At 36.7% G+C, this 21,357-nt stretch overlaps 1 protein-coding gene across 1 annotated transcript in view; it reads right to left on the bottom strand.

Moving 5' to 3' along the window:
* The window catches only part of ZNRF2 (zinc and ring finger 2), an 87,027-nt gene that overhangs the window by 24,151 nt on the left and 41,519 nt on the right, over nt 1-21,357 (bottom strand). Inside the window, exon 2 of the mRNA XM_046670095.1 lies at nt 13,767-13,862. Within this exon, the coding sequence (XP_046526051.1) occupies nt 13,767-13,862 (96 nt within the window). The remainder of the gene's footprint in view (nt 1-13,766; nt 13,863-21,357) is intronic.

Here is a 21,357-nt window from a genome sequence, read left to right as displayed (position 1 = left end):
AGGAAAACTCATACCCTTGCAAAACTTATGGTGAAAAATAAGAAAGAAAAGAAAGGAAGGGGGAAAGAAAATAAATGAATTAATACTCCCAACACAATAAACTAGGAAAAGCAAACCTAAGAAAAGCAAAAGAAATAACTAATATAAACAAAAGCCTAATATATGAATTAGGAAACAGAAAAAGGAGACCTAAAAGAATCTAAGAGCTTATTCTTGGAAAACAACAACAACAACAATCAAAATAGCCAATAATAAAAAGGGTGAGGGGGAGCAAACAGAAATACCTAGGAAAAAAATTGGGGTTTTCAAAATCATATAATGGTAGAAATAAAATATGATTTCAAAATCATATAATGGTAGAAAGTAAAGAATCCATAAGAGAGTACTTTGCTAAACAGTATGCAGCAATGAAGTAGATAATTTTCTGGGAAACATTAAGAAGCAAAACAGATGTAAGGCAGAAGTCCACATAGATCAGTTTCTGTATAAGAAATCAGAGATAGCTGTCTAAGAGTGATCCTCCAAAAAAGCATGAGGCCCAGACACTTCCATAGGGAGTTTCACCAAACTTTTCAAGTTCAGATGATTTGAATGCTATTTATACAGCTTCAGAGTACAGCAAAAGGAAATCTAAATTATTTCTTCTGAAGCAAGCATAACATTGATTCTAAGACTCTAAAAAGATTACCTCCCAAACTGGTCCAACTTCATTTTTGCAAAAATCCTAAATAAAATGCTAATGAATACACTCCAGCACTACACTGAAGGTAAAATACTAAAAGTATTATCAGAAATAAAAATGCACATACATCCCTGACCAAGCAAGGTTTCAAGGACCATATCCCATAGACATACTCTTACAAAAGACCAGGAACAATTTAACGCCCATCAACAAGGGACTGGTTAATAACATGTGGTTCATCCACCTATGAAATATAAGGTAATTGTAAAGAACGACAAAGCTGAGTTAGAATATTTCCAGGATATAGTATTAAAAAAACTCAAAGTTCAGAACAGTTTACAGCATGATATCACTGTGTAAAAAGTGTGTGAGGGCGGAATATATGTAAATATTTGTTTGCATATGCATTAAATATCTCTGGAAGGATCACAAGATAGTGGTAGTATTGGCTACCTCCGGAAAGGATGACTGAGGGACTGAGGTGAGAAGAGATGTCTTGGGATATCCTTCATATCTCTTTGCTTTGAAACCATGCAAGCATATTACCTATTCAAACATAACATTAAAATTAATTAAAAGAAAAGAATGGTGCTGGCCTGGTGGCACAGTGATTAAGTTCGTACGTTCCACTTTGGTGGCCCAGGGTTCACCGGGTCAGATCCCGGGTGCAGGCCTACACATCGCCTGTCCAGCCACGCTGTGGCAGCTGTCCCACATATAAAGTAGAGAAAGATAGGCACGGATGTTAGCTCAGGGCTAACCTTCCTCAAAAAAACCAAAAACCAAAAACCAAAAAACTCATTAAAAGGAAAAAAAAAGAAAGGGATGAGCAAAGATAGCAGACAAATGCAAATAAAAGGAAATTGTCGGGAGACAATTCTCCAAGGGTCTCTCATGTTTCTGCATGTCTTAGACTATCTTTCCAAGGAACTCTGAACAGCAAACAGCCTTGGAAGATAGGGTGTGTCCCCTCCAGAGCAAAGGCTAGACATGCTTATTTCCCACAAGAAAAGACTCAGGTTCCCTAAACTCAAGGTTCTTCCTTTGTAATGAACCTTACTGAGTGTGCAGATGTCACCTGGCCCTCTTCACATCACCCTGTAAGAACTGGGGTTTGAGGAGGTGGCACAAGAAAATGCTGATATTCTGGCTATTGCTATGAGTAATAATAATAAAAGTCCTTTGATTCTGTTTTCTGTCAGAATCCATGAAACTGTGACATGCTTACTTGTTAGCTTGCAAATAGAGTAAAATCTCAGACCCTTCATAGTTTTTGACAAGCATAAGTCAAAACAGTATTAGATAAAGCAGACTAGAGAAGTATACTTTATAATATAAAGAGATTCAATCCAAATGGAAAACGTCATAAATATTTGTACAAATAACATGGCTACAAAAATACAGCCAGAAAAAAACTGCTGCAAGGCATACTTCACCAAAAGGAACTTAAAAGACTTCAAATATAAAAATTGACAAAATTACAGCCATAGAGGGGATACTCTCACAAACTTCTTCCAAGATTTGTCAGACTATGTAGGCCAAATATAAGCAAGGATACAGAGTATTTCAATAATACAATCAATTTATTGGAAGGACATATATATATGTATTTAAAAAATAACAGCAGAAGTAAATTTTTTATTCTACAGAAAACATCACGTTTCTCTTATATCCATGAATTACAGAGCTCAATGATGTACTCAGCCACAAAGAAAAAAACAATAAATTGCAAAAACATAGATATTATGGGTAGCATTACTAATATCAAAATCAAAATGACTTCCCATTACACATATCCCTCCCTCCAAAAATTTATCTTCAAAATTGACTCTTTTTTTTCTAGTTAACCTCTGAATCAAACAGATTAAAATTGAAATGAGAAATTATCCAGAAATTAACAAAAAGAACATTTCATATTAAAACCTCAGATGTAACTCAAGCTCTAAGAAAAATATATTTCTGAAATAATTTTATTATTAAAATTGAAAGACTAAAAAGAAATAAACTAAGTAGCTTTATTTAGTACTTAGTATTAATAAATTAGTAGCTTTATTTACAACTCTAAAGTAGCTTCTTTAAAAATATCAATTAAATAAATATATGCCCTTTTAACTAGCTTGACTAAGGTACAAAAGCACAAAAACAAAAATACAAAACATTAGAATGAAAAAGGTAACATAAAAGATATTAAAAAGACTAAAATAATTGTAAGAGAATGTTATATACAATGCTATGGCAACTAATTCAGAAATGTAGAGGAAAAGGATTATTTTCCAGCAAAATACAAATTCCCAAATTTGTATATTCCCAGGAAGTGGAAGAACTGGAATACACTAACAATAATCACGGAAGTTAGAAAGACTCAGAGATCTACCTTTAAAAGGACAGATGGTTTTAAAGTCAAATTCTGTCTGATATGAAAAAAAAAAAGTACTTCCTGGGTTATTCAAATTATTCCAGAGCAAAGATGAAAAGCTTTCCAATTCATTTTACTAGCATAATTTTTAGCTAGCATAAACTTGGTAGCAATGTTTTAAGAGTAATAACCCATGATTAGAGTTAAATCCAACAACATCAGACATCAACACAATTCAACATTAGAAAAAAACCTATCAACATAATTTTTTAACAAATAAAAAGGGGGGAAAGCATTAAATAAAATTAAGCTGTTTTCTGCTTTAAGTAAAAGAGAGAGGAAAATGACATATATACGATAAAGATGATTTACCAAAACTCAAAGCAAACATCTTTTAAAAAGACTAAAGATACAGAACAAGACAGGCATGCCCACTGGCACCACTGTTATCTATATCGTTAAGCTTCAAACTAATGCAGTTAGACAAAGAAACAAAATAAGTGCACAAACAGTTGAAAACATTATCTTCATCTGCAGATGACAGTTGCATATCTAGGAAATCCAAGGACTCACCTACCACCAATAGCTTCTCTTTAGACCAGCAAAACCAAGCTTGAAATTCAAATGGTGAAAATAAACGCCATTCATAACAGTAATAAAATTATAAAATACTAAGCATATACTTGACAAATTTAACCCTAAAGACAAAGGTTCTCAGTGAATCAAAAAAATGTAGAGACAAACCACATTCTTTGATAGATAACTGAAAATCTTAAAAAACAGCATTGAGCAAAAGACGGTATACATCTTAGTGATTTTAAAAAGGGTAAAACACGTTGAGGCTAACTGAGTTTTATGTTAAGGAACAATAAACTATATTCACGCATCTGTACTCTGTATATAATAAACACAAAAAGTCTAAAGGTAGAAAGTAAGTCTTCATAATAGAAGTCTTCTGCATAAGAATTCCACAATATAAAACCCAAGAAAAGTAACTCACATTTTCCCTCCAAAACCTGGGGAAAAGAAAATTATAGTCTTTTGTTGCTGGGACTTAGAACTGTAGCTCTCATTTCCCTAAATCTCTTTCATCCACTATTGTAATGTTGATAATAAACTAAGGTTATGTATTTCAAGTTATACACATGCGACATATACTGCTCTAGTGTGTACTGGGGGGTACTCAAAATCAGAGCACAGACGGCACATTTAAAAGATTTGGAAGAACACTCTTTTACATCACAACAAATGGAAATGTTAAAACTAAAAAAGAATTCGAAGAATGTACGGTTTGCCTCTCAGGATTAAGTCTTCAGGTTAAAATCTACTCTTCTGTATTGATTTACTGATTGACAGATGAACTCAGATACATTTATTTTATACTTTAGGTTGTAATCCAATACCATGCTGTCTTAATTTTGTTGCTCAAATTATTCTTCGGGAGCTATTTCATATTGGCTCCTGTGTCCCTTTGACATGCCCTCAACTTTTTGGTTTTTGAACACTTCCTTGCTACAGAAAATATAAGATCTCTGGGCTCTTCTTTATTTTCTCTGCTCCAGCCCTGGAAATCAGCCATTTCTCCAAGGAGCCCTGGTTCTTTTTACCGAAGAATGATATTTAGAAACCAAGATCTGGGTGCTGGGTGTCAAAGATTTTCAGTTATAAAAAAAGTCTCTCATATCAAAAAGCATTACCAGGAAAGGCCTAGGAATTGAGGCGAACGCTAAGGAATACAGTTTAAAGGGATTAAGATAAAAGGAGACTCAAGTAACAATAATCTAGGAGGTGCTGACAGGTCAAGAAGCCTGGAGATTCCAAAATCAGTCTAGTGGAAAATGAAAGAAATAAAGCAAATCATAAAGGCAAAGGAGTGGGACTTTCTAGACTATCTGTCTTTATTACTTTATTGTTTTATTACCTTAATACACTGTCAAAATGTTAAGAGTTAAATACAATTCCCAAAAAAGGCAGAGCCATTATGTTAATATTGCCTTCCCTGAAACAAAACCACTCAATGGCTGGGAAGACACTTCTCAAGGTCATCGCTAAGGCAAATCCAGGGCAGTGTTTTGAATTATTAGGGCCAAGGTGACTTAAAGGGGGAGGAAAAGCATTATAAAAACAAAAAAAAAAAGAGACACAAGTAATAAATGGTCATTGAAAAAATATGCATAAGCATTTCTTTAACAGTCCTCTCTAAAATCTTTCTTGAACAAAATATTCATTGACCTTCTGCAAAATCCTTACTCCTCCCTTTTGGAAAAATTCTTTAAAAAAAGGAAAAACAAATCACATTTTATAATTTTCACATTTTGGAAAGATTAACAGCCCTCAAATATCGTTTAGAGCAGCTAGGTACTCTCTTACAATCTCTTTATCCCAAATGGAGTCACTCCACTGCCAACTCTCAAGTTACCTGTGATTCCTCCCTCCCCCTTTCCAGCCATCACTAAACCCATTTCATCCTTTCTTATAATGCCTTTGACATCTGTCTCTTTCTCTTTCCAATATATCATCTAACCACTTCCCAAATAAAGTACCACACGTTCTCTAAACTGGTATTTAAGAAGTTCTTTTCCTTACAAACACTTTTGCAAATTAATACTAAAATTAATCTTCCAAGCTCCAAATAATTTATTTAAAAAATTCATTATGCAGCCATAATTTATTTTTTCACCTTCAATTCTCTTTTATCATTCTCCCTTGCTCCAGACTATACCTGTCTAGTTGTTATTTCTAAACATGTCCTCCATTTCTCTGCAAATCTTACTAATGCTTTCAAGGTCTAGATTAAATGTCTAAATAGACTAATTTATCTTTTACTATGTACATACGGGTAAAATATTTTGTGAAATGGCAAAACTGTTGACAGACATGGGCTGAATTCTAGCTTTACACTTATATAGAGGAAACATAAAAATGAGATAAATTTGGAAATGCATTTTATTAATATTTGTATGAGAATCCATTTAAAATGACAGTCTGTCAATACCACATCTTAAACCAACATAAGAACTGTGGCCAGGGAAAAAAATCTTTTTCCTTTTGAGGACAGCTATGTTGGTTCACTTAGTTTCCTGCACTCCAAAAATCTTTTTAAGGTCTCTGTTTTGTTTCTTCTTTTGATTTCTTAAAATCAAGAAAGTTTACTTTGAATGTTGGAATGATTAAAAAAAAACACCAAAAATGACATTATAAAAGTGATACAAGGATAAGGAGAACACAAAAAAGGCAAGGCTTATATAAAGATCTATGAAATGATGAGACAAATTAAGAATCAGGAAACAAAGAAAAAAAGATGTCATCTTCCTTCTCAAATTTTATTAGTGAAATCAGAAATGGAATCTGAAACTGACTTCATACTTTGAAGATCTATCAGAACTTCCTTCTCACTGAACTACGTATTTTTATTTCACTTTCTATTCTATTACCTTATTTTATAATAAGACATACGGAAAGAATGTACCTCAAGATAAACATATTTATCCATGTACAGACACAGCTTTTTACAGTATTTCTACTTCTATTCAGAATATGAAAGGATCCATACTTCTACAAAGATTAAGGAATCTGACTATCATCAAATTTACATTTCAGATTTCAGCTGTGTAGGCCACCATGTTACTTATAAAAAGTAGGAAAATATTTTTTCATTAAATTGCAGCTTTAAATTGTCACAGCACATATAAGAGCAAGTAGTCTTCCTAATTATCCTCCCACCTCCTACTTCTCCAGAACTATTGCTGCTATGCAAGATTTTTAGACATCTAATTTGAAATTTAACAACTATGGGCTTTTAAAAAATATATATCAAAAGAATTTTAGATTTGTTAACATGTTAAATATGGCGCCTATATGTGTTTACCTCTCAAAGTCAAAGGTAATATTTCTTAGTAGTAACAACAGGTCTTGTTTACTTAGCGCTCTCTACTTACAAAGAACTATGCATGATTTCTCATTTGATTTTCACAATAACTCTATGAAGATAGGCACGACTTCTGGTCCTAAGTTTACAGGAGACAAAACCAAGACCAAGATTACACAGCCACTACAGGATAGCATGGACATCTGAACTCAGCAAGCTGAATTCAAAGTTTGTACTTTGTACACAGTACTGTTGTTCTTTATAATATTTTAAATGCACATCAGTGCTGCTTTTGAGCAGCTATATGTTAACAAAAGGGTAGTAAAATTGAATTTAGTGCCATATAAAATAGGTGCACAATTTTGGTAACTGGATAAGATGGTAACTATGGTAAACTGTTTGGATGACCATTTCTGGTCCATTACCTATATAAACACATGCTAAATTTTAAATTACTACACAAAACAAGAAGCATTTAGAAGTATTAACATAAATAGAAGAGGGTAAAATATTATTTTTCAGGTTACTTTAATATTTTTCTCTTTTAATTAAGATTATGATAGTTTACAACCTTGTGAAATTTCAGTTGTACAATATTTTTCTCTTTTTATTTGGTATTTGGTTAATGTGTCTCTAGGCATAAATTCATTTTTATTTATACTGCTCAGGATCATAGCGCTCCTTCAAATCTGAGAATTCCTGTCTTTCAGCAATTCTAGAAGGTTCTCTGTCATTTCCCTTCACATACTGCCTCTCACCAATTCCATCTCCCATTATGCGTATGTTACACCTTTTGTAACTGTCCCACAGTCCTTGGATACTCCAATCTGATTATTTTTAGTCTTATTTCTCTTTGCTTTCGGTTTTTGCGGATTCTACTGATATATCCTCTAGCTCAGAGATTCTTTCCTCAGCTGTGTCCAGCCCATTAAAGGCATTCTTCATTTCTGTTTCAGTGTTCTTGATCTCTAGCATTTCTTTTTGGTTCTTAGGATTTCCATCTCTGTTTACATTGCACATCTGTTTTCCATGCTGTCTACTTCATCCATTAGCACCCTGAGTATATTAATCATAGTTGTTTTAAATTCCCAGTCTGATAATTCCAATATTCTTGCCATGTCTGCTTGTCCTGTGTCTTCAAAAGAGAATTTTTTCCTGGTATGCCTTGTGATTTTCTCTTGATAGCTAGTTATGATGTACCAGGTGAAAGGAACTGCAGTAAACAGGCCTTTAGCAAGCCAGCCCTGATGGCCTAGAGGTTAAAGTTTATGGTGCTCTGCTTTGACAGCCTGGGTTTGGTTCTCAGGCACAGAACACCACCAATCATTTGTCAGTTGCCACACTGTGGAAGCAGCTCACACAGAAGAACCAGAAGGACTCAAAACTAACATATACAACTACATAATGGGGCTTTGGGGATAAAATTTTTAAAAATGAGAGAAAGATTGGCAACGAATGTTAGCTCAGAGAAAATCTTTCCCAGCAAAAAAGAGAAAAAAAAAAAAAACCCTACAGTGATGTCAAGCAATGTAAATACAGTATACAAAGGTTTTTTGTTTTTGTTTTTGTTTTAAATAGGCCTTTAGTAACATGGGTAAGATTTCTATAGTTCTATGATTAGGTCTCAGCCTTTGAGTGAGCCTGTGCCTCTGGACTGTGACCATTACAAGTGTTTCTCAGTTTTTTTCTCCTCCATTAGGTGGAACAGGATGGGCTAGAGTGGGCTGGAGTTGAGAATTTCCCTTCTCCCAAGTCAGTTAGGCCTTGGTTAACTACTTTCCCCTGAGGCAGGCCTTGTTAAGAACATAGTCCTCTGGCCTATTTCAAGATGGTTCCTTTTCCTCTTTCTGCTTCTCCGATATTTACTGTGGGAACCTGGTCGAGCTCCTGGAGGTAAATCTTACAATATTCTCCGACTGTGACTGGATCCCTCTAAAGTTTTAAACTCTCAGACTTTCCACACTGAGCCCCCAACAATTCATCAATTACAGTTCAGGTTTTCCTTCTCTGGCACCAGTTCCTGCAATGGTTCCAGATACTGAGTCTCTGCTCCAGGAAGCCAAAACCCAAGAAGGCCTGTATTCGCCTGTCTCTACAATCTTGGGGGCAGCAGTTTGCTCCGTGTCCTTCCATCGCCTATGGATCCAAAAAGAGTTGTCAATTTTTCAGTCTGTTCAGCTTTTTACTTGTTGTTAGGACAGAGTGGCTACTGCCAAACTTTCAACATGTGGAACTGGAAACCAGAAGTGAATTCCATCTCTTTTTCTGAGATTATTATATGTCTGATGGATGTTCTTTTCCAGGCTCCATGCCATGTACACCTTTCTCATATTTTCCATCCCTCTCTCTGTTACAGTCTGTGTGATTTCCTCAGATCCATCTTGTACTTCACTAATTCCCCTTGCAGCTCTATCTAATCTGCTGCTTAACCTATGCACTGAGATTTCGAGTTCAAATCTAACTATTGTCTAAAGAGTTCAATTTACATCTTATTCATAAGGTGTCTTATTTTTTACTTACTTCCTATTCATCCTTTTAAGGATTTGAAAATAAACATATTTATAGTTCTAAAGTTCTTGGAGTGGTAATTCTAATCATATCTGCTGACTCTCACTCCTTGTATAGTTAAAATTTTTCATCACAGGGGACTGGGCCCATGGCCGAGTGGTTAAGTTCGTGCGCTCCGCTGCAGGCGGCCCAGTGTTTCGTTGGTTCGAATCCTGGGCGTGGACATGGCACTGCTCATCAAACCACACTGAGGCAGCATCCCACATGCTACAACTAGAAGGACCCACAACGAAGAACATACAACTATGTACCAGTGGGCTTTGGGGAGAAAAAGGAAAAAAATAAAATCTTTAAAAAAAAAAAAATTTTTTCATCACAAGTTCATCTTTAACAGAAGGTGATTGTAATTTTCTATAGGAACCCTCTGTGGGTTTTTAGAACAGTTCTGCCAAACTCTTCTGGGATATCATCTACTTTGAAACTTCTATAATGCAGTATAAGGGATTTGACACTTTCTACTGGTTTTAATTTCACTGGTATGACAGCCAATTTATAGTACAAAAAATAACTTCAATTCATAATGTAATCTTTACGGAATCATTTAAAACTATCATTAAGAATTCACATTTGAGTTAAAACTCAACCACAGAAATCACCAATGCAAATAAACAAAGAGAGAGGTCAAATCAGATAACAGGAACCTTTCACAGAAGACAAAGTTCACACAAACTCAGGCAATGATAACTTCCTCCTTATTTAAAATTCTGCTTGGTGGTTGGCTTTTTTTTTTTTTTCACGTCTATTATAAGAGCCATGCCAATTTCAGAAAGCATCCTGAATTCAGAAAGATTAAAATGTCGGGGGGAAATCTTAAAACCAAGAAATATAGTATGTAACGCAGACAGCAAGTGTATAACTTAAAATGAGGACCACAACTGCCTGGAAAGCCAGACAGTATCTACAGAGAGAGGAAATATGTTCTTTCCTGCAAATACACTACATGGAAAGCCAGGTCATTAGAAGGCTGCACGTGCACACTGGAATCAGAGTGCTGACTGCCTGCTGCAATCTACCTTCAATGTTTGGGTGAGCGAGACAAGATTCTCCCACGGACAGCACAAAAGTTGGGATACTTTTCCCGCATTTTCATTGTAGAACAAGCTGCCTTCCAACTGACTCAATCTTTCTTCAAATACGTTTATTTCAACAGAGTAATAATCACATCTTACTCTGTCCATAGAGTCAGTCTTCTTTCTGATGATTTTGAAAAGCTCTGCGTTGATTCACTACATGAGTTCATAATTAACTCTTGGAAAACAAACTTATTTCAAGCTACACCTACCTCCAGGTGCACAGGCATAGACAAAGGATCAACTAAAAATAAAACAAAGGTTTCTTAAATACAAATCGTACTGCCCTCAATCACAAAAGTCTAAAATAAAAACTGAACCTCATATGCTACAAAACAGGCTACCATCCAATGAAGTTTAAAGACCAATACAATAAAGACTAAGAATCTGCTAACAATATTTATTTCAATTTTTGGTTTGTTCTGAAACATTTTAGAAGATGAGGAAGAAGGAAATGAAGAGAGACTCTATGCTCCTAAAATTTATATTAAGTTCATAGACTTTACAACAAATTACTAGACCCATAAACTAAACAATGAAGCATATGAAAGAGGGAAAAGCATATGAAATAGGCAGTCCCTGACTTAAGGGCAACCTATATAGATGAATACTCATGGTAGCATTCTGAATTTTTTCCATGCTGCCAAAATACCACTTGCAATAACCACTCACATCATTCTGAATCACTCCCGGCCACGATGGCCTGGGCCTCCTACCTGAACCTCTGCTGAACCAGCTGCCTAAACCCTGAGCGCTTCCACCTAAGCCAGTCCATTTTCTTCTTCAGCTACCAGGACTTGAGTATCTGGATATATTACAGATTTTTTAAAAAGAAGAAAGCTGTTGTGGGATACTCTGGAAAATAAGCCAACATTTAGAATATCATCTCTCTGAGAATGAATTTGAAATTCACAGCAGACACAGAAGCTCTGAAAATAGAGTAGAAGTTACCTCTCCTAAGGGAAATTTTACATTTATAAAGGAAATCTCTATTTGTAAGATTGCCTCCCTCTCCGTACTAGGAAAAAAAGGATGACTAAATCACAAGAATATTACCAATGGAAAAAGGCACCAATTTAAATCTGCATAACAAATCCCTTATCTACCACAATTTTCCTGGTAACCTCCCATCACTCCTCTCCCACCTTCTTCATCTTTAGCTGAAGATGGCATTTAAGCCGAAATTCTAAACCACCTCACAGATTTGCTCATTTTTCCCTGGGTATCTCCCATGCATACTGGAGGTACACATATTAATAAACTTTGTTTGTTTTTCTCTTGTTAATCTGTCTTTTATTACAGTGGTCTCAGCCAAGAACTCAGAACTGTAGAGGGATGTTTTCCTCCCCTACAGGGCTCTGCCTTCAAAAAAGAGTGGTGTCAGAATTCCTACAGCCTGTGACGGGGAAGCACATTACCCACCTGCCACTTCTACCCTAAATCAGCCAATCAAAACTCCTCCTCCTTTTACCCATAGTTGGCCACTGTCCAAGTTTTAAAACTTCAAGAACCATATATAATTTTTATGAAGCTGTTTTTGCTTCTTTTGAATGTTTATAGACAGTTAGTATATATTTAATAAATTAAAAAATTTCAGATCTACCCACCTTAAAGTAGATAGCCATTCTTAAAAATGGCTGCAACTTTATCTTTTGCATTAAGTTTACTAACTTCTGAACTGGAATATTGTCAAATACTTAAAACCTGAATCCTTGGTTTACAGTATCCCCAAGCAAAAGGTTATATATTGGTTCAAGATACCAAACAAGTGATCTAGCAGAAAACTTTAATGACCTGAGCACAGTTAAATCATGAAATTAAAAACTGCCAAATATCAATACACAGAAAGACTGTATTTTAGACATATTACACAAAAAGTAAATGTACAGAAAACTAAGATTGTCTGCAAATATATTATATGTCAAAGGAAATAGATTTGTGGTTTTTAAAATTCAAGGCCAAAGGCTTAAGATTTACGGATATTTATTTTATTTATTTAGTTTTTGGTGAGGAAGATTTGCCTTGAGCTAACATCTGTGCCAATCTTCCTCTGTTTTGTCTGTGGGTCACCTCCACAGCATGGCTGACGAGTGGTGTAGATCTCACCAGGGATCTGAACCCACGAACCCGGGCCACCAAAGTGGAGCACACTGAACTTAAAACCACTGTGCCACAGGGCTGACTCAAGGATATTTATTTTAAAGACACTTGTAATAAATATAATAATTATGGGAGGTAATGATAAGATAATGGAGTAAGTATGAGAAACAATCCCAGTCACTTCTACCTCAAATTTTGAACCTAAATGAGAATACTTTTTATTTTTTAAGTAGCTGAATTTCAACTAGATTATGCAAAGTAGCCAACTCAATTTCATAATGCAGAATGTTTGGATATAATCAACAGGTACATGTACTATTCAAAGGAATTGCTAAAAGCTACTTTAACTTGCTCACTGGAAAACGAACGGGGAAAAAGCACTCTTCTGTCACCACTGTAATAGTGTGGCTGAAGCACCACCTTATTAGAGAGAGAGATTCCTAAATCAATTTGCAAAAAAGCTACTCAAAGTGACATGTTCATTTCAAAGTTAAATTCTACCCCTCCCAACACATTTGTAATCTGAGGAGAAATCTGGAACTGCTAACTAAGTGCTACTACATTCATTAGCCTTTGGCTGACCCTAGGCTGTAGGATCCAACTGTTTTATTCACCACAGTGTCCCAAGTACTTAACACTTTACCTCATACTTGATACCTCAAAGACATTTGTTGAATGAAGTCAATCTTTCAACTGGCTTCACTGTTTACTGGCACTCTTTCTACTCATTCTATTTCAAACCAAATTTATTTTTTTAAATCTGAAATTTCTCATAGCCTTTTGAAGTTTGTCTTTCTACTTAGGAAATTTTGAAAAAAAGCTCTCATTTTTCCTTTATTTTATTCTATTTACTTAACATTAGGAATGACTATTTGGTTTTTTTTTAAAGTCTATTCTAAAATGTACCAAGACTACTTTGAACCTCTCCTAGGGTTCTGAGTACCTGGAGATTGTGGTCAGGAAAGAATGGTACATCCAAAGCACTAGATCTAAGTAAAATACCAGTTAGCTCCAGGGCTTGTCAATGGTCTTCCTTGCCTTTTAAATTTTACCTGAAACATGAAATTCATAAAATCTAAGGTAATTCTATTTTAAAATATTATTTTAAAGTACCAGACTTACCATTATAGGTTATTCTTGGCTTTGTTAAACACATCACAAGATGCAAATCCATTTCATCTGAGGGTACAAATTTTGAGCATACAGGGCACTTAAATCCTAAAAGGTAAAAGAAACCCATGTTACTTAACTATTCTGAATATCCAACTACATTTTTTAAAAAAGCATGAAAGACAAAAAGCACTTCAACTTCACTATTACACTGTAATACACTCCTTATGTGCAACTTAAGGTGGGAAGAGAGTTTGTGACTATAATATCTGACTTAAATCAGTTTATGAAGACCACCCTATTCCCAATAGAACAGTTCAAATGAGGAGAATTTGGTTCACTACAAAATTCCCATATCTTCTTCTAAAGTATGAGTCCAATCAATCTCATTTCTGTCTAATTTTTTACATTGACTTAACTTATTTTGTTATAACAGTTCTGTATTCTGACCATCCTTGTGGCAATTATGTTTCCCAATTTGAGTCACAAGGTTTTATAGCTAGAAGTATCTTAGAAACTATTCTACCCCATCGACCTTTTAATAATTTATCTGACAAAGAAAGTGAAGCCTTTCAGAACAGCAAAATCAGATCTAGAATCTAAGACTCATGACTTCTAGCATAGCAGTCTTTCTGCCACACCATGCTACTAAAGTCACAATGTAAATAGAAAATAGCATCAAACAGGGCGGATTTGAGAGTCAATTTTGACATAAATATTAGCTAGATTCCTACAATATTCAATCTGCACTACTAGGTATTTGCTTAGAGTACTCTATTAAAAATAAACTGGGATGCTGAAGGAGAGAACAGGTTATGAGGTCAGCTCTATCCTGTCCCCTCACTTACCAAAGGGAATGGTCCCATCGACGGTTCCTTGCTGTTTCCTCGCTGCCCCAGTGCTCCCTCCCCAATATCCCTAAGCTGCTTGAGCAGTGCTGAACACCTGATCCAAGAAAGCCAATTTATTGTTTGGCCTAGGAACAACAGATCAGAAGTGGCACAAAAAGATGATCTGGGCCAATTTGTTTTTCTTGGAAATATGACTAAGAAACAGCCAGAGAGTACACTGGTCAGCTGTGAAGAGCTGAAGCAGAAACACACAGGTAAGAGAGAGACTGGAGTGTCCTTCTTGGCTCATGTGTAAGCTAAATTTATAAGAGAACAGAAACCATCGGCAAGCACAGGAAAATGGTTCATACGGACATCTTGAGCAGATGTGCAGAGAGAAGCAGAAGTGCCGTGGGAAACAACAGCTAATAAGAAGGTGGGTGAGAAAACCAGTCCCTGAAGGTGCCTCAGATTCTGGCAGCTCCCTACTTCCAGTACACGTGTTCTTACATGCACTCTCTTCCCTTTGTCATGACATGAAACTCACGGCAATCAAATGAGTCAGACAAAAGCATACCTCATGCAGAACTTTATACAAATTAGCAAAAGGTTTTGGCATGGGTACTTAATCCAGATATTCAACTTCCTAAATGAGATATATGAACACTTTTTCACATTGTAGTAAACAAGTTTTAAAAGAAAGGATTAAGGTATGTTTACTTCTCCCTCTTGAAAACCACCGAATTAAAAAAGAAGAAAAAGGAAAGAGGATTTATCTAAAATGAAACTACAAAAACGCTATAATCCCCGAAGACCATACCAATACAGCGAAATTTGGATCCAACAGGGAGAAGACAGACTCTCGAGCAGCATTCATATTTCAAGAACCAACTAACAATACTTTGCTTGGAATTGTGAACATTTTCTTCCCTTGAAGTTAAGAAATAAAAGCGGGCAAGAGGCAACCAATTTTCTAACCACTGATCAGAATCATCTGGGTACGGGCACATAAACTCTAAATTACCAAACAAAAGTGCAATGCTGTGAACCACTGAGTGCATTCAACTGCCCACAAAGTACAGCCTAAGTGGAGAAAACTGTATGTGCGAAGAACCACCTGGATTTCTCACTAAATACAATAAACAAATGTGTTTCTCCTCCTATCTAAACCCCACTAAAATCAGAATAAAGTAAACACAGAATAAAGAAAAATTTAAAAGGAGACAGCAGCAGATGAGAAGAAAACAGACGAAGGAATTAACAGGACTGAGAAAACAGACATCCTAAGTGTCTGCAGAAGTAAGCCAATTCTAACTACATAATTCTCCAAGGACTCAGCAATCTATACTTCCAGTGACTTCCCAAGACAATGGTGAGTCATGAGGTTAAAATCTAGATTGACTGAAAGACTGAATTCAAAAAGATCCCCAGATCCCCAACCTTTACACATAGCCAAGGAACTACACTCCCCCAACTAGAGCAGGAGAATGAAGGTTTACTATAGAAAAAAAGATCCAAAATAGATTGACTTGAGGACTCCAAGTACAACAATGCAAAGGGAAGAAAACAAGGGAATAAAGATCTACGTACTGAAAAGGGCCCCTCCTGCCAATCTCCTTTACTCCATCTCTACAAGAAATTGCAGATTCCTCTCTTAAATCAAAAGGTCCCACAGAATGAAACATCCAGATCCCTGCCTGTTGATAAGCCCAGTCTTACACATAAAGATTCTAATCAGCTTTTCAGGGCCTCTCTCATAACACAACACAATAAAAAAAATATTCTTGCATAGTTAACACAGCAAAGGCAAACTCAAAACACAAATGAAACCATTTTACAACATACATCACAAAAGGACAATATTCTTAATGTACAAAGAACACCTAAAAAATGAGGAAAACCAAATACCTGATAGAAAAATGGGCCAAAGTTTTCACCAAAAAAGAAGGATATGCAAATGATCCTTAAACAAAGGAAAAACTGCACAGTGTCAGAATAAAATACGTGCTTTCCTCTCAAGTACTTCCGTTTATTTTTTTATTCTCGTTTTAGTGAGTTTTAGGAGGGAGGAGAGAGAAACAGACGTGCTGAACTCACCGTATTTAACTAGAAGTACAGGTGGTTCTTTGTACATACCGTTTTTTCTCTTTAGGCTTTACTTTATTCTCTACATTAAGATATCATTACTCATGCCAGATTGGCAAAAAACTCAAAAGCCTGACAACATATTGTTGACAAGCTGTGGACAAACAGGTACTTTCACACATTGCTAGCAGGAATGCAGACTTGTACAACCTCTACAGAGGGTAATTTGGCATTATCTAACTAGATTACATATGTATTTACCTTCTGACTCAGCAATCCCATTTCTAGCATCTCACCCTGAAGGTATGTCCCCCAAAATACAAAAAAACACAAGCACAGATAGAGGATTCTGGGAAGATGGTGGAATAGGAAGCAGAGGCAGAATCTGTCTGAGGTAACAACTGTGGCACTCTGGAGTCTACTGAAGGCTTGCAGTTTCCAGGGGAGGACCTGGACAGTACACTGTGGTTAATTTCAGCTCTTAGCACAGTAGCAGCTACCCTTTCCCCACCCCCCAGCCACACAGTAGGCAGCGGTGCACTTGTTCCTGGGGCAGCTTGCACACAGTTTGCTGGAGCCAGGGTGGGCAAAAAGGACCCTGTCCTCCAAAGACTGCACTCTGATCCCTGATTGCTGCTTCTGATCCAGGAGGTACAGAAAGAGAGAAGGGCAGTCACTGCTGTTGGCCCTCTCCCTATTATTGTAGGCCCCTCCCGCTCTAGCTGAAGAGACTTCAAGGGGATTTAAAGGGCCTGCATCGGGGGCTGGTCCCATGGCCGAGTGGTTAAGTTTGCGCGCTCCACTTCAGGCAGCCCAGGATTTTGCCAGTTCGTAATCCTTGGTACGGACATGGCACTGCTTATCGAGCCAGGCTGAGGTGGCATCCCACATGCCACAACTAGAGAGACCTACAACTAAAAATACACAACTATGTACCGGGGGGCTTCAGGGAGAAAAAGGAAAAATAAAATCTTTAAAAAAAGAAAAAAGGAAAAAAACCAGCATTATTAAAAAAAATAAAAATAAAGAAATTAAAAAAATAAAGGGTCTGCATCCTTTTTTCCTCCATTTTTCTCTTTTTCCCCTTTGGGAAACCAGACAGTAAAAACTAGGACATTCAAAAACAACCACACATACAGGGAAAATTCGAAAGTGCCTGTGCACGCCCAGGGGAAGACTCAGAAAAGACCTGATAAGATGTTAAGTTTATACCTCAGGCTGAAGATCCTCAGCAGAGAGAGCCTACAACATCCTGAAAAACAGTAATAAAAAATAGCAGACCCTGAGGAAGGAAGAGAATCTGATTTCTAGAGTTACCATATTGTTAGATTCACATGTCCAGTTTGCAGCAAAAAAACATAAGGTATACAAAGGACAGGAAAGTATGGCCCATTCAAAGGAAAAAAAAAAAAATAACAGAAGCTATTCTTTAAAAAGACCTAATGGCAGATATGCTAAACAGAGACCTTAAAATGCCTGTCTTGGGGCCAGGCCAGCAGTGCAGCAGTTAAGTGCACACGTTCTACTTCGGTGGCCCAGGGTTCACCGGTTCAGATCCCAGGTGCGGACATGGCACCGCTTGGCAAGCCATGCTGTGGCAGGCGTTCCACATATAAAGTAGAGGAAGATGGGTACGGATGTTAGCTAAGGGCAAGTCTTCAACAGCAAAAAGAGGAGGATTGGCAGCAGATGTTAGCTCAAGGCTAATCTTCCAAAAAAAAAGCCTGTCTTAAAGATGCTCAAAGAACTAAAGGAAGATGTGGATAAAGTCAAGAAAACGATATATGAACAAAATGGAAACATCAATAGATAAAAACCTAAATAGAAATCAAAAAGAAATTCTGGAGCTGAAAAGAATAATAACTGAAATGAAAAACTCATTAGAGGGATTCAAAGGCAGATCTGAACAGGCAGAAGAAAGAATCAGTGAACTTGAAGACAATGGAAATTAATGTCTGAGGAACAGAAAGAAGAAAAGATTGAAGAAAAGTGAACAGAGCCTAAGGGAACGGTGGGAAAACAACAAGCAAACAAATATTCGCACCATTGGAGTCCCAGAAGGAGAAGAAAGAAAGGGGCAGAGAGAATATTTGAAGAAATAATGGCTGAAAACTTCCCAAATTTGATGGAAGACATGAAAATATAGACATATAACGAGCTCAACAAACTCCACGTAAGACAAGTTGAAAGAGACCCACACCACGATACATTATAATCAAACTTTCAAAAGACAAAGAGAGAATCCTGAAAGCAACAAGAAAAAAGTGAATCACCACATACAAGGGATCCTCAGTAAGATTATAAACAGAGTTCTCATGAGAAACTTTGGAGTCCAGAAGGCAATGGGTTGATATATTTAAAGAGCTCAAGAGAAAAAAAGTCAACTAAGAATCCTATATCCAGGAAAACTCCTTCAAAAGTGAAGGAGAGATTATGAAATTCCCAGATAAAAGAGCTGAGAGAGTTCATTACCACCAGACCTGCCCTAGAAGAGACGCCCAATGGATTCTACAAGATGAAATGGAAGGACACTAGGCAGTAACTCAAAGTTGTATGGAGAAATAAAGATTTCAACAAAGGTCTTCAGGTCAGGGGAACTGTTCTTGAGGAAATGTACTGTAGGAAATGTGTCTAAGAAGCTTCATCCATATCTGGACCTGACTGACATAACAAGATCCTGAACTTCAAACTGATGTCTTAATGGGATGAGAATGTGTGGGTCTTGGGAAGAAAGTGAGTATATTTTACATATGAAAGGAACGTGAATTGTGTTTGCTAGAAGGTAGACTATGGCATATAGTCTCCAAAGATGGTTGCTGTCAATTTCATGCACCCTGCTCCTCACATTAAGAGAAGTAGCCTAACTCCCATTCCCTTGAATCTGGGCCAGCCTTAATGACTTGCTTGATCAACAGAATGCACATGCTATATTCCAGGATTTCTCTTTTTGGTGAGGAAGACTGGCCTGAGCTAACATCTGCTGCCAATCTTCCTCTGTTTAGTTATGTCGGATGCTATTACAGCGTGGCTTGATTGAACAGTGTGTAGGTTTGTGCCCAGGACCCGAATCGGTGAAGCCTAGGCCGTTGAAGCAGAGTGCGTGAACTTAAGCTATTCCGGGATTTCTGAGATAAACCTTAAGAAGCCTCAAAGCTCCCATTTGGGCCTCTTGGGATGCTCACTTTTGGGACACTCCTTCCTAGAATGCAGCTGATAGGTTCTGGGAAGCCACCGTCACATAGAGAGGTCATGGGTAGGCATTCCATCTAACAGCCTGAGCTGAGCTCTGAGCTGACAACCAGCATCAATTGCCAGGCATAGTGAGTGAGCTACCTTGGATGTTGAGTTACTCTGAATTTTCAGATGACTCCAGCCCCAACTTCCATATGCAACTGCTTAAGAGACTCCAAAGTGAGAACCTCATCAACTGATCCCAGTCTACTCATAGAACCTTGAGAGATAATACATTTATGTTTTACTTAAAACACACACACGCACACACAGTAATTTACTGTGGCACTCTTTGAAACAACACAATATTGCAAACATGTAAGAGATCTGGTGAATAAACATCTGTGCATCTACACAATGGAGTACTACACAGCTATAAAAACAAATAAGGAAGGTCCCTACAAACTGACATGGAGAGATATCCAGGCTATCTTAAGTGAAAAAAGAAGCTTGCATAGATTATGCTAGCTATCACGCAAGAAGAGTAAATAAGAATATATGTATATGTGTGTATCCGCAAAAAAATAAAAACAAAACAAGGAAGGATAAACTTTAAACTAAGGTTTACATACATGTTACCCACAGGTGGTAAGTGTGAATGTGGTGAAAAACACGGGGAAGAGGTACTCCTGAGTATACCATTTAGTAAAGCTTTTGACTTTTGAACTATGTTAATGATATACATATTCAAAAACTAAACAAGAATTAGGGGAAATCTCTTCTAAAATTAAAGATAAATGGAAACAAATGAACTATATATTAAATAGATACAAAGAAAAATACACACACACACACAAACACACTTAGCTCGGTCTACTAAAAGAGCCTGGAAGCAATGACACCTCAGTAGCAAGCAGACCTAGCCCCCAGATCTTGGGTTTCTAAATATCATTCCCCCACAAAAGGAACCAGGGTTCCTTGGAGAAAATGCCAGGTTCTAGGTCTGGGGCAGGGCAAGTACAAGGTGAGCCTAGAATATCTTCTTGTGCCAGACTAAGGAAGTGCTCAAAAATTGATATGGACAAATAAAAAGCACAGAAGCCAGCTTGAAAGGGCTTCTCCTGGTCAAATTTGGCAATCTGAGAATCAAAATGGATAACATAATATATTATAGAATTTTAAATTTAAAAAGAGTGCAAAAGTACATATGGGTAATTACACATTCTGAAAGTATCAACCCAAGATCACTTAATTAACAAACATAAAAAGGTACTTTTAAAATGGAGGAACTGGCTGCTATCACCTTAAACAAACATTCCAACTTAGTATCACCAACAAAAGGGCAACGTAACATCTGTGCTCCCCCACGTGACTGAGGACATGATACTTAAGTATACTCTTGCCAAATTTAATTTGAACCTAATTATGAGGGGATTCAGAAAAAGCCTCCAACATATAAGATGTACACCAAAACAAATTAATAGAAAACATAATAGAGATTCAATACAGAGTGGCTA

This window comes from Equus quagga, chromosome 8 (genome assembly GCF_021613505.1).
Source record: "Equus quagga isolate Etosha38 chromosome 8, UCLA_HA_Equagga_1.0, whole genome shotgun sequence".
In the NCBI taxonomy this organism is placed as follows: Eukaryota; Metazoa; Chordata; class Mammalia; order Perissodactyla; family Equidae; genus Equus; species Equus quagga.
This window is presented reverse-complemented; position numbering and strand designations above follow the sequence as displayed.